The sequence below is a fragment of the Salmo trutta genome, chromosome 13, assembly GCF_901001165.1.
Source record: "Salmo trutta chromosome 13, fSalTru1.1, whole genome shotgun sequence".
Lineage (NCBI taxonomy): Eukaryota > Metazoa > Chordata > Actinopteri > Salmoniformes > Salmonidae > Salmo > Salmo trutta.
In genome coordinates this window covers 87,070,292-87,084,134 of record NC_042969.1, presented here as the reverse complement: position 1 = coordinate 87,084,134, position 13,843 = coordinate 87,070,292, and the positions used below count along the sequence as shown (strand labels likewise).

Genomic DNA, 13,843 nt, shown 5'->3' with positions numbered 1-13,843 from the left:
TGTACCTTGTTGGCTCGGGGATTTGATCTTGCAACCTTTCGGTTACTAGTCCAATGCTCTAACCACTAGGCTACCCTGCGTGTGACTAGCTAGGATGAATCAGGTGCAACTACTTGGGATGTGGCCGGCAAAAGATCACCATCCTTTCTCTCCCGCCTTTGGGATGGTTGCATGTCGGGGAGAATGTTGGACTACCTAGCTAACATTTTTCGATCCTGCTAGTTTGATCCTGATCTTATTTCAAATTCACACACAAACGTTTTCCCGTTTGGTCTAACAAACAAATAATGTCGTATTACCAACGCGGTATTGTAAACACGTCATGGCGGTGTGTGTGATTTTTTGTTGTTGTTTTTGTTGCAGATTAGTATTATTTGGTACTTATTTCATGCTTCAAATAGTGTTATTATGCTGAGCTCAGAGAGTCCGAGTGTTTTACTACAGCCATGCTGCTCTGATGTTAACACAGGGAGATCTAGAATGGAACACGTAAATAATGGGCATGGCAACATTGTGATGTCATCTAAGGTTATTATAGTTTACTGATTTTCTATTTGTTTTTTTTATTTCTATTCGTTTTTTTGGGGGGGGGGTGGGGGGGATTCAGTTTAGTTTCAGTTACTTTTCAGACTTGATTTACTACATATGTAGGATCTTAGTGTGATCACTATTTTTTTCGGAGAATTTTCCTGCATAGCAGGAAATGCAAACTTCTAGTGTATTTGAGTTTTAAAGAGGATTCTAAAGTTTGTAATTTCCACTTTCAGACTTTATTTGCACTAGCGAAAAATGTATCAACCCCTACAATGTCCATTATTTATAATCCACATAATAATTCACATTTCCTGACGCTGCAGGATTATTTTCCTGCTGTAGCAAACTGGCTCAAATATGTGCTTTCAATTTGAAAAAAAAAACATTTCTATTTCGTTTTTATGTGATTTAGATTTAGTGTTAGTGACAGAAAGTATCCTTATGCATGGTTGTTTAGGACACATGTATGTGTTGTAGGCCTATAGCAGAGGTACTCCAGTCCAGTCACACACATTTCCTAGGTGGCAAAAGTCCGGATGGATATTGTCATTTATCAGCGTAGTGACCAAACCTCCACTTTGCAACCCATGCAAACCTAAACTGTTCCAACTGTTCACAGCCTTTTTGTTGGCGGAGAGAAAAATGTGCAGTTTTAACCTCATTTTCTGTAATTCTATACATTACGCCATGGAGTGAAGAGAACATTTAGTAGTTTTAAAGCTAATTTCCTGCAATTCTACACATTTTTCAAGTCTCATTTTATGTCTGTTCATAATACCAGGAGTCGAATCCTGACGGATTCCAAAAATAAAAAAATATCTCTGATAATAATATCACACTGTCTTTATCCTGCAGTTCAGATGAACTTTGAGGTTGGTTGGGTTTTTCATCTCTGTTCCATACACTTCTGACACAATACAACATACTGAGCAAACTTTTTTTTTTTTTTTTTTTTTTAAACACACAGGTGGTCTATTCAGGAATCAAATTACAGAGATTATTATAAACATCAAGGGCTTGTTTGGATTTAACCAATTTGAAAGATTGTTTATATAACTTTACCTCGTTTAAGAAGACAATAAACAGCGGTATTTTTCCAGAAACATCTGTGAATGAAATATAATAATGAAATATGTTCATATTTTTGAATAAAACATTGTAACCATTTTAACTTGATGGTAGCATTCATTGGATCAAAGTCAATTGCATTCAGACCACCTTCCTCAATAGACTTTACAATAGCCCCTTTTCTTAAATACTGATGTTTATTTTCTACAAAATTGTCATTGTTAATTATCTTGATTAACTTGTCAGGCATACTGTAGCTAATGACTAATCTGGATTAGTTAGTCTTGATAGACTCTCCATCTTAGTAAGTGGAATATGTCCAAAAATGGATAACACCCTTTGTAGCCAACTATTGAGAATAGTTTGAATCTTCTGTCAATTATTCTATATATATATATTGGACTTTTCCCAAAATTTTAAATCCTTTGTAATTACAATATCTAAATATTATTACTTAATCTTTAACTGGTATATAATGCACAGTAATCAACGGGTGATCATGAATAGCCATTAATTCACATTTTTTCTTCATATTTAAATGTAAACCAGAAGGTTTCAAATGCTGGAATCTGTGCTGTGTTCTTAAGGACTAGAGTAGTGTCATCTGCTATTTGACTGATAGCTAATGAACAGTAATGGTGAGCTGGGACATCCTTGACGAATTCCTCTCTTCACGTCAAAACTTTTTAGCTGTTCATGCTGAAGAGATACTGAACTAGTATTACCATCATATAACATTCCAATCACCTTTACACATTTCACCAAAAAAAACTAAATATTCCAGTGTTCAATGTACTCAAAATAATCCCACACGTGGCATTGCCTTTTGCGACCGACCACTGCTGGTGTTGGGTTTGCTGCCGCCATTGTTCACTCTCTATGGTTCTATCAGGTTTCAGGTAAGACCCAAGCATTTACCCACCAGATTCAGAAGCTCGAAAACCAATTACCAAAAAACAACCTTATTTTTTATTTCAGAGAGTTTTTCCAATGTTACTATAATAACCTTAGTGTGATCCAGTATGGCACAGCATTATATAACCTACAATCTAAGGCTGGAGGCCAATATGCAACTAGTACAGTCTAAGGACTGGACAAATATGGAACTGGTACAGTCTTACTATTTGAATGAAGAAACTGATTGAGAAATGATATCAACTCCTAAATCTCTCTCTCTATTTTCTCCCCCCCTCTTTCTCCCCATCTCTCTCTCTCCCTACATGTCTCTCGCTCCCTTTCCCCTCTCTCTTTCTCTCTCTCTCCCCCCTCTCTCTTTCTATCTCTCTCTTTTTCTCTGTGTCCTTTTTCAGGGTATTCAAAAAAGCAAGTCCTAATGGAAAGGTGAGTTATACTTTGTGTTATTAATAATGACTTATTACACAATAACAGCATAATGAGCAACATTCCTCTACTAAGACTTTTCTTAGACAATCCAGAAGGAATCAATTAACCTCCATTAAAGTGTTTTTGATCACAGTGTAACCAGTCTAGCGTTATAATAATTTTCAAAGATTTAATTTAGCTTTTCAAAGGTTTAATTTAACTGGAGCTAGCATCTATAATAACTACCTATCTGGTAGCTAGAGCTAGCAGCTATAATAACTACCTATCTGGTAGCTGGAGCTAGCAGCAATAATAACTACCTATCTGATAGCTGGAGCTAGCAGCTATAATAACTACCTATCTGATAGCTGGAGATAGCAGCTATAATAACTACCTATCTGATAGCAGGAGCTAGCAGCTATAATAACTGCCTATCTGATAGCTGGAGCTAGCAGCTATAATAACTACCTATCTGATAGCTGGAGATAGCAGCAATAATAACTACCTATCTGATAGCTGGAGCTAGCAGATAGCAGCTATAATAACTACCTATCTGATAGCTGGAGCTAGCAGATAGCATCTATAATAACTACCTATCTGATAGCTGGAGCTAGCAGCTATAATAACTACCTATCTGATAGCTGGAGCTAGCAGCTATAATAACTACCTATCTGATAGCTGGAGATAGCAGCAATAATAACTACCTATCTGATAGCTGGAGCTAGCAGATAGCAGCTATAATAACTACCTATCTGATAGCTGGAGCTAGCAGATAGCATCTATAATAACTACCTATCTGATAGCTGGAGCTAGCAGCTATAATAACTACCTATCTGATAGCTGGAGCTAGCAGCTATAATAACTACCTATCTGATAGCTGGAGATAGCAGCAATAATAACTACCTATCTGATAGCTGGAGCTAGCAGATAGCAGCTATAATAACTACCTATCTGATAGCTGGAGATAGCAGCAATAATAACTACCTATCTGATAGCTGGAGCTAGCAGCTATAATAACTACCTATCTGGTAGCTGGAGCTAGCAGCTATAATAACTACCTATCTGATAGCTGGAGCTAGCAGCTATAATAACTACCTATCTGATAGCTGGAGATAGCAGCTATAATAACTACCTATCTGGTAGCTGGAGCTAGCAGCTATAATAACTACCTATCTGATAGGTAGTTATTATAGCTGCTATCTCCAGCTATCTGGTAGCTGGAGCTAGCAGCTATAATAACTACCTATCTGATCGCTGGAGCTAGCAGCTATAATAACTACCTATCTGATAGCTGGAGATAGCAGCTATAATAACTACCTATCTGATAGCTGGAGCTAGCAGCTATAATAACTACCTATCTGATAGCTGGAGCTAGGGTTAGGTTCAATAGGACTCTGCTAAGAGCTGTGATTCTCCTGTCTGGGCCGTGCTGGCTGGGCGGTGCTGGCTGGGCCATGCTGACTGGGCTGTGCTGGCTGGGTCATGCCTGTGTCTCCTTGTACAGTAGTCTGTAGGCTACAGCAGAGTAGATGGCTAACTGTTTGATGCACCGGTCCTCACAGCAGCAGCAGCAGAGACTGTGGGAAGAATATGAATCAGCTTCCTGGAGCTGACTCAGCTCCTGCTCTCTTTAGCTAGCTGGCCGTGTCAGGATTCTACACAGGGTTCTAAACAGGGTTCCACACATGGTTCTCCACAGTGTTCTTAACAGGGTTATACACAGGGTTGTCCACAGGGTGCGTCACAGGGATCCGCACAGGGTTCTTAATATAGTTCTCTACAGGGTACTAAACAGGGTTCTACTCTGGGTTCTAAACAGGGTTCTACAAAGTGTTCTAAACAGGGTTCTACTCAAGGTTCTAAACAGGGTTCTACAAAGTGTTCTAAACAGGGTTCTACTCAAGGTTCTACACAGGGTTCTACAAAGTGTTCTAAACAGGGTTCTATTCAAGGTTCTACACAGAGTTCTAAGCAGAGTTCTCCTGGTCAAACACGGGATGAACATGGGATATTGGGGACCGACATAGTTCATGTTCGTAGAGAGCAAAACTTACTGAAGATGCATCCTCTTTATGAAATAATTTATTTCATAAATATTTACACTGTTGAGACGATTGTAACACAAAACCTTTCTTGTGTTTGTATATTTAAATTATTAATTTGATATTTTAGTTTAAAAAAATAAGATATTTTACTGTTTAGAACCATGAAATCTGGTACATTATTTTCATTATCTCATTACACTCTTCTCTGAAACCCACTGTTGTCATCCTCAGCTCACAGTATACCTGGGGAAGAGGGACTTTGTGGACCACGTTGACCTGGTGGAACCCGTAGGTAAGACAACCCTAACCATGACTTCCTCTAGTTAACAAAACCCTAACCATAACCTCCTCTAGTTAACACAACCCTAACCATGACTTCCTCTAGTTAACAAAACCCTAACCATAACCTCCTCTAGTTAACACAACCCTAACCATAACCTCCTCTAGTTAACACAACCCTAACCATAACCTCTTCTAGTTAACACAACCCTAACCATAACCTCCTCTAGTTAACACAACCCTAACCATAACCTCCTCTAGTTAGCACAACCCTAACCATAACCTCTTCTAGTTAACACAACCCTAACCATAACCTCCTCTAGTTAACACAACCCTAACCATAACCTCCTCTAGTTAACACAACCCTAACCATAACCTCCTCTAGTTAACACAACCCTAACCATAACCTCCTCTAGTTAACACAACCCTAACCATAACCTCCTCTAGTTAACACAACCCTAACCATAACCCCGTCTAGTTAACACAACCCTAACCATAACCTCCTCTAGTTAACAAAACCCTAACCATAACCTCCTCTAGTTAACACAACCCTAACCATAACCTCTTCTAGTTAACACAACCCTAACCATAACCTCCTCTAGTTAACACAACCCTAACCATAACCTCCTCTAGTTAACACAACCCTAACCATAACCTCCTCTAGTTAACACAACCCTAACCATAACCTCCTCTAGTTAACACAACCCTAACCATAACCTCCTCTAGTTAACACAACCCTAACCATAACCTCTTCTAGTTAACACAACCCTAACCATAACCTCCTCTAGTTAACACAACCCTAACCATAACCTCCTCTAGTTAACACAACCCTAACCATAACCTCCTCTAGTTAACACAACCCTAACCATAACCTCTTCTAGTTAACACAACCCTAACCATAACCTCCTCTAGTTAACACAACCCTAACCATAACCTCCTCTAGTTAACACAACCCTAACCATAACCTCCTCTAGTTAACACAACCCTAACCATAACCTCTTCTAGTTAACACAACCCTAACCATAACCTCTTCTAGTTAACACAACCCTAACCATAACCTCCTCTAGTTAACACAACCCTAACCAGTTAACACAACCCTAACCATAACCTCCTCTAGTTAACACAACCCTAACCATAACCTCCTCTAGTTAACACAACCCTAACCATAACCTCCTCTAGTTAACACAACCCTAACCATAACCTCTTCTAGTTAACACAACCCTAACCATAACCTCTACTAGTTAACACAACCCTAACCATAACCTCTACTAGTTAACACAACCCTAACCATAACCTCTACTAGTTAACACAACCCTAACCATAACACACCCTGCTCTGTGTACTGTATGTCCCACTCTACCACCACTAAAGTATTCTTCTGTAATTGTGTTGATTCAGAAGCACATCTAGGGAGCACCAGCTTTATGCACCGCTCCATACACTTACTATGGTTTAGTCGGCAGGGTTTTGTGTGTTTGACCTCATGCAGTATGTGACGTGTGATATTATCAATAATTTTCTGATGACAATCATCGGGTTTTTTCCCCCCTTGAGACGTGGCTACTCTTTCTGATGATGAAAGGTGTTTGATTTCACACACCTAGATAACGTTTACATCTCCTGCTTTTTCCAGACGGCGTGGTGTTGATAGATCCGGAGTACCTGAAAGAGAGAAAAGGTACTGTGAAAGAGAATGTTTACTGTGAAAGAGAATGTTTACTGTGAAAGAGAATGTTTACTGTGAAAGAGAATGTTTACTGTGAAAGAGAATGTTTACTGTGAAAGAGAATGTTTACTGTGAAAGAGAATGTTTACTGTGAAAGAGAATGTTTACTGTGAAAAGAGAATGTTTACTGTGAAAGAGAATGTTTACTGTGAAAAGAGAATGTTTACTGTGAAAGAGAATGTTTACTGTGAAAAGAGAATGTTTACTGTGAAAGAGAATGTTTACTGTGAAAAGAGAATGTTTACTGTGAAAAGAGAATGTTTACTGTGAAAGAGAATGTTTACTGTGAAAGAGAATGTTTATTGTGAAAAGAGAATGTTTACTGTTCTAATGGCAGCTTGAAATTAATCTTAAATCAACCAGTGGACAAAACTGCTTGTCATGATGTCATTAGTGGTCATCATGACCTCATTAGCCTGATCATCATGATGTCATCAGTCTGCTTATCATGACATCATTAGACGGGTTGTGGTTTCAGCAATATATTGCATTTCTAAAAGGTATAATTAAACAATCCGCCGAGGTGCCTTATTGATATATCGGTCTGATATACCACGGCCTGTCAGCCAATCAGCATTTAGGACCTGAACCACCCAGTTTTATATAATAATCTTTCACTCTTTTCTTCTCTCCTCAGTGTTTGTGACGTTGACATGCGCCTTCCGTTATGGACGCGAGGACTTGGATGTTCTGGGCTTGACGTTTCGAAAGGACCTCTTCGTGGCCAACATCCAGGCCTTCCCTCCAGTGCCCGAAGACAAAAAGAGGTTAACTCGCCTTCAAGAACGCCTGATCAAAAAGCTTGGGGAACATGCTCACCCTTTCACCTTCGAGGTAATGGTCAACACCACTGTGACCATCTCTATTAGGAGTTGTTTTTGTTATTTTTTGTGTTTAGTTTTGTTTTTGTTGGTTTTTTTGTCATATGTGAATTGTATAATGTTGTAATGTTTTTGGTACCGTGCATTTTAGGGACTACAGTGGAAATAAGTCTCTCACTCCATTGTACTGTGTGTATATGTATTATTTTAACTGACAGGTAAAATGTATCCATCAATGATCTCGTCCTAATTTTAAACCTCCTGTCAGCTGTTTTAAGTACTAATTTTGAAATGTCATATTTCTGTTGACAGATTCCACTGAATTTACCGTGCTCAGTCACCCTGCAGCCTGGACCGGAGGACACAGGGAAGGTGCTTCTTGGGTTCAGACAAAATCTACACTACCGGTCAAAAGTTTTACAACTACTCATTCAAGGGTTTTTCTTTATTTTTTTAAACTATTTTCTACATTGTAGAATAATAGTGAAGACATCAAAACTATGAAATAGCACATATGGAATCATGTAGTGACCAAAAAACTGTTAAACAAATCTAATATATTTAAGATTTTAGATTCTTCAAAGTAGCCACCCTTTTGCCTTGATGACAGTTTTGCACACTCTTGGCATTCTCTCAACCAACTTCACCTGGAACGCTTTTCCAACAGTCTTGAAGGAGTTCCCACATATGTTGAGCACTTGTTGGCTGCTTTTCCTTCACTCTGCAGTCCGACTCATCCCAAACCATCTCAATTTGGTTGAGGTCTGGGGATTGTGGAGGCCAGGTCATCTGATGCAGCACTCCATCACTCTCCTTCTTGGTAAAATAGCCCTTACACAGCCTGGAGGTGTTTTGGGTCATTGTCCTGTTGAAAAACAAATGATAGTCCCACTAAGCCCAAACCAGATGGGATGGTGTATTGCTGCAGCATACTGTGGTAGCCATGTTGGTTAAGTGTGCCTTGAATTCTAAGTAAATCACAGACAGTGTCACCAGCAAAGCACCCCAACACCATAACACCTCCTCCTCCATGCTTCACGGTGGGAAATACACATGCGGAGATCATCGTTTCACCCAAACCGCCTCTCACAAAGACACGGCGGTTTTGAACCAAAAATCTCCAATTTGGACTCCAGACCAAAGGACTGATTTCCACCGGTCTAATGTCCATTGCTCGTGTTTCTTGGCCCAAGCAAGTCTCTCATTCTTACTGGTGTTCTTTAGTAGTGGTTTCTTTGCAGCAATTTAACCATGAAGGCCTGATTCATGCAGTCTCCTCTGAACAGTTGATGTTGAGATGTGTATGTTACTAGCATTTATTTGGGCTGTAATTTCTGAGACTGGGAACTCTAATGAACTTATCCTCTGCAGTAGAGGTAACTCTGAGTCTCCCTTTACTGTGGCGTGCCTCATGAGAGACAGTTCTTGAAAGTTTCCGTATTGACTGACCTTCATGTCTTAAAGTAATGATGGACTGTCGTTTCTCTTTGCTTATTTGAGCTGTTCTTGACATAATATGGACTTTGTCTTTTACCAAATAGGGCTATCTTCTGTATACCACCCCTACCTTGTCACAACACAACTGATTGGCTCAAACGCATTAAGAAGGAAAGAAAATTCCACAGCTTAACTTTTAACAAGGCACACCTGTTAATTGAAATGCATTCCAAGTGACTACCTCATGAAGCTGGTTGAGAGAATGCCAAAAGTGTGCAAAGCTGTCATCAAGGCAAAGGGTGGCTACTTTGAAGAATCTCAAATATAAAATATATTTTGATTTGTTTAACACTTTGTTGGTTACTACATGATTCCATTTGTGTTATTTCATAGTTTTGATGTCTTCACTTTTATTCTACAATGTAGAAAATAGTAAAAACAAATAAAGAAAAACCCTTGAATGAGTAGGTGAGTTCAAACTTTTGACTGGTACTGTAACAGTTACAATCCATAATGACATTTAAGCAGAAAAAGAATCCAACCTAAAGTGAAATCCTGTTTTTATATTTTGTCTCTGAAGGCCTGCGGGGTTGACTTTGAAGTCAAAGCTTTCTGCTCAGAGAACGTCCAAGACAAAATACATAAAAGGTAAAACTATTTAATGATACACAATGTTAAGCACATAAATACGTAAATTATTATTAAATGTAGTTCAAATTATGGAGTGATGTTTTGGAAAACTACTTTTGATTTAGTCCAGAAGGTCTCAGAGATCTTAATTTCACACCATGAAGTTCAGACTTGATTGGGTGGGGAGGTCCTGTAAAGCACCCGCAGGGTAAATGGAGTCATTCCACACCACAATGACTGCATCAGCAAAATGGCATATATATATATATATATATATAGCTATTATTACTACCTCATATTGCTATATAGTATTGCATTGCTGCCCAATAACTCAGTGTGTCTAACCCTTGTGTCTGAACAGGAAGTCAGTGCTTCTAACCCTAACCCTTGTGTCTGAACAGGAAGTCCGTGCGTCTAACCCTTGTGTCTGAACAGGAAGTCAGTGCTTCTAACCCTAACCCTTGTGTCTGAACAGGAAGTCCGTGCGTCTAACCCTTGTTTCTGAACAGGAAGTCCGTGCGTCTAACCCTAACCCTTGTGTCTGAAAAGGAAGTCAGTGCGTCTAACCCTAACCCTTTGTGTCTGAACAGGAAGTCAGTGCGTCTAACCCTAACCCTTGTGTCTGAACAGGAAGTCAGTGCGTCTAACCCTAACCCTTGTGTCTGAACAGGAAGTCAGTGCTTCTAACCCTAACCCTTGTGTCTGAACAGGAAGTCAGTGCGTCTAACCCTAACCCTTGTGTCTGAACAGGAAGTCTGTGCGTCTAACCCTTGTGTCTGAACAGGAAGTCAGTGCGTCTAACCCTAACCCTTGTGTCTGAACAGGAAGTCTGTGCGTCTAACCCTTGTTTCTGAACAGGAACTCAGTGCGTCTGGTGATCCGTAAGGTCCAGTACGCCCCAGAGAAGCCCGGCCCCCAGCCCATGGCTGAGACCACCAGACAGTTCCTGATGTCTGACAAGCCACTGCACCTTGAGGCCTCACTGGATAAAGAGGTGATGGACATGTTTTTTTTCTGCTGGTAGAGGACATATTTACATTGCACTACATTACTCTACATTCTTAAGCCTCATTCCCCCCTATCTGAGGTATTTACTGCAGCCCTCAACCTTCACATACAACACCCGTTCTGCCAGTCAAATTCTGTTAAAGGTCCCCTAAGCACACACATCCCTGAGTCACTCGTATTTTCAGTTCGCTGCAGCTAGCGACTGGAACGAGCTGCAACAAACACTCAAACTGGACAGTTTTATCTCAATCTCTTCATTCAGTCAATCAGTCAATCATGGACACTCTTACTGACAGTTGTCGCTGCTTTGCGTGATGTATTGTTGTCTCTACCTATTTTCCCTTTGTGCTGTTGTCTGTGTCCAATCATGTTTGTACCCTGTTTTGTGATGCTACCATGTTGTGTTGCTACCATGTTGTTGTTATGTTGTGTTGCTACCATGTTGTTGTCATGTTGCGTTGCTACCATGCTGTTGTCATGTTGTGTTGCTACCATGCTGTGTTGTCATGTGTTGCTGCCTTGCTATGTTGTTGTCTTAGGTCTCTCTTTATGTAGTGTTGTGTTGTCTCTCTTGTCATGATGTGTGTTTTGTCCTATATTTATTTATATTTTTATTTTATTTCTTTAAATCTCAGTCCCCCGTCCCCGCAGGAGGCCTTTTGCCTTTTGGTAGGCCGTCATTGTAAATAATAATTTGTTTTTAACTGACTTTGACTGAGTTAAATAAAGGTTCAATGAATACAAATAAAATAAGTTGCATTACTCTTCATTACTCTACATTACTCTACATTACTCTACATTATACTACATTACTCTACATTACTCTACATTACATTACTCTACATTACATTACTCTACATTATACTACATTACATTACTCTACAGTACATTACTCTACATTACATTACTCTACATTACATTACTCTACATTACTCTACATTACTCTACATTACATTACTCTACATTACTCTACATTACTCTACATTACTCTACATTACTCTACATTACATTACTCTACATTACAGTACATTACTCTACATTACATTACTCTACATTACATTACTCTACATTACAGTACATTACTCTACATTACATTACTCTACATTACATTACTCTACATTACATTACTCTACATTACTCTACATTACATTACTCTACATTACTCTACATTACATTACTCTACATTACTCTTCATTACTCTACATTACTCTACATTACATTACAGTACATTACTCTACATTACATTACAGTACATTACTCTACATTACATTACTCTACATTACTCTACATTACATTACAGTACATTACTCTACAGTACATTACTCTACATTACTCTACATTACATTACTCTACATTACTCTACATTACATTACTCTACATTACTCTACATTACATTACTCTACATTACATTACTCTACATTACTCTACATTACACTACATTATACTACATTACTCTATATTACATTACTCTACATTACTCTACATTACTCTACATTACTCTACATTACGTTACTCTGCATTACTCTACATTACTCTACATTACATTACTCTACATTACTCTACATTACTCTACATTACTCTACATTACATTACAGTACATTACTCTACATTACATTACAGTACATTACTCTACATTACTCTACATTACCCTACATTACACTACATTACATTACAGTACATTACTCTACATTACTCTACATTACTCTACATTACATTACTCTACATTACTCTACATTACATTACAGTACATTACTCTACATTACTCTACATTACCCTACATTATACTACATTACTCTACATTACAGTACATTACTCTACATTACTCTACATTACAGTACATTACTCTACATTACATTACTCTACATTACTCTACAGTACATTACTCTACATTACTCTACATTACAGTACATTACTCTACATTACTCTACAGTACATTACTCTACATTACTCTACATTACAGTACATTACTCTACATTACAGTACATTACACTACATTACATTACTCTACATTACTCTACATTACATTACAGTACATTACTCTACATTACTCTACATTACCCTACATTATACTACATTACTCTACATTACAGTACATTACTCTACATTACTCTACATTATACTACATTACTCTACATTACAGTACATTACTCTACATTACTCTACATTACTCTACATTACACTACATTACTCTACATTACAGTACATTACTCTACATTACTCTACACTACCCTACATTACAGTGCATTATACTACATTACTCTACATTACAGTACATTACTCTACATTACAGTACATTACTCTACATTACTCTACATTACTCTACATTATACTACATTACTCTACATTGCTCTACATTACAGTACATTACTCTACACTACCCTACATTACAGTGCATTATACTACATTACAGTGCATTATACTACATTACTCTACATTACAGTACATTACTCTACATTACAGTACATTACTCTACATTACACTACATTATACTACATTACTCTTCACTACCCTACATTACAGTGCATTATAGTACATTACTCTACATTACTGTACATTACTGTACATTACTCTACATTACATTATAGTACATTACTCTACATTACTCTACACTACTCTACATTACAGTGCATTGCACTACACCACATTACTCTGCATTACACTACATTATACTACATTACTCTACACTACATTATACTACATTACTCTACACTACCCTACATTACAGTTCATTATACTACATTACTCTACATTATACTACATTACTCTACATTACACTACATTAGTCTACATTACAGTACATTATACTACATTACTCTAAATTATACTACATTGCTCCACATTATACTAAGTTAATTCACAATTCTCAACATTATACTATGTCAATCGATATTACTCTACATTACCCTACATTACAGTACATTATACTACATTACGCTACATTACAGTGCATTACTCTACATTACAGTACATTA

General features: G+C 38.0%; 1 protein-coding gene across 2 annotated transcripts in view; it reads left to right on the top strand.

Moving 5' to 3' along the window:
- The window catches only part of arrb1 (arrestin, beta 1), a 54,750-nt gene that overhangs the window by 16,452 nt on the left and 24,455 nt on the right, over nucleotides 1-13,843 (top strand). For both annotated transcript variants that reach the window (XM_029773883.1, XM_029773882.1), the window contains exons 2-8: nucleotides 2,913-2,943; nucleotides 5,202-5,262; nucleotides 6,883-6,927; nucleotides 7,613-7,809; nucleotides 8,109-8,168; nucleotides 9,814-9,881; nucleotides 10,722-10,857. In XM_029773883.1, coding sequence (XP_029629743.1) covers nucleotides 2,913-2,943; nucleotides 5,202-5,262; nucleotides 6,883-6,927; nucleotides 7,613-7,809; nucleotides 8,109-8,168; nucleotides 9,814-9,881; nucleotides 10,722-10,857 — 598 coding nt within the window. The remainder of the gene's footprint in view (nucleotides 1-2,912; nucleotides 2,944-5,201; nucleotides 5,263-6,882; nucleotides 6,928-7,612; nucleotides 7,810-8,108; nucleotides 8,169-9,813; nucleotides 9,882-10,721; nucleotides 10,858-13,843) is intronic.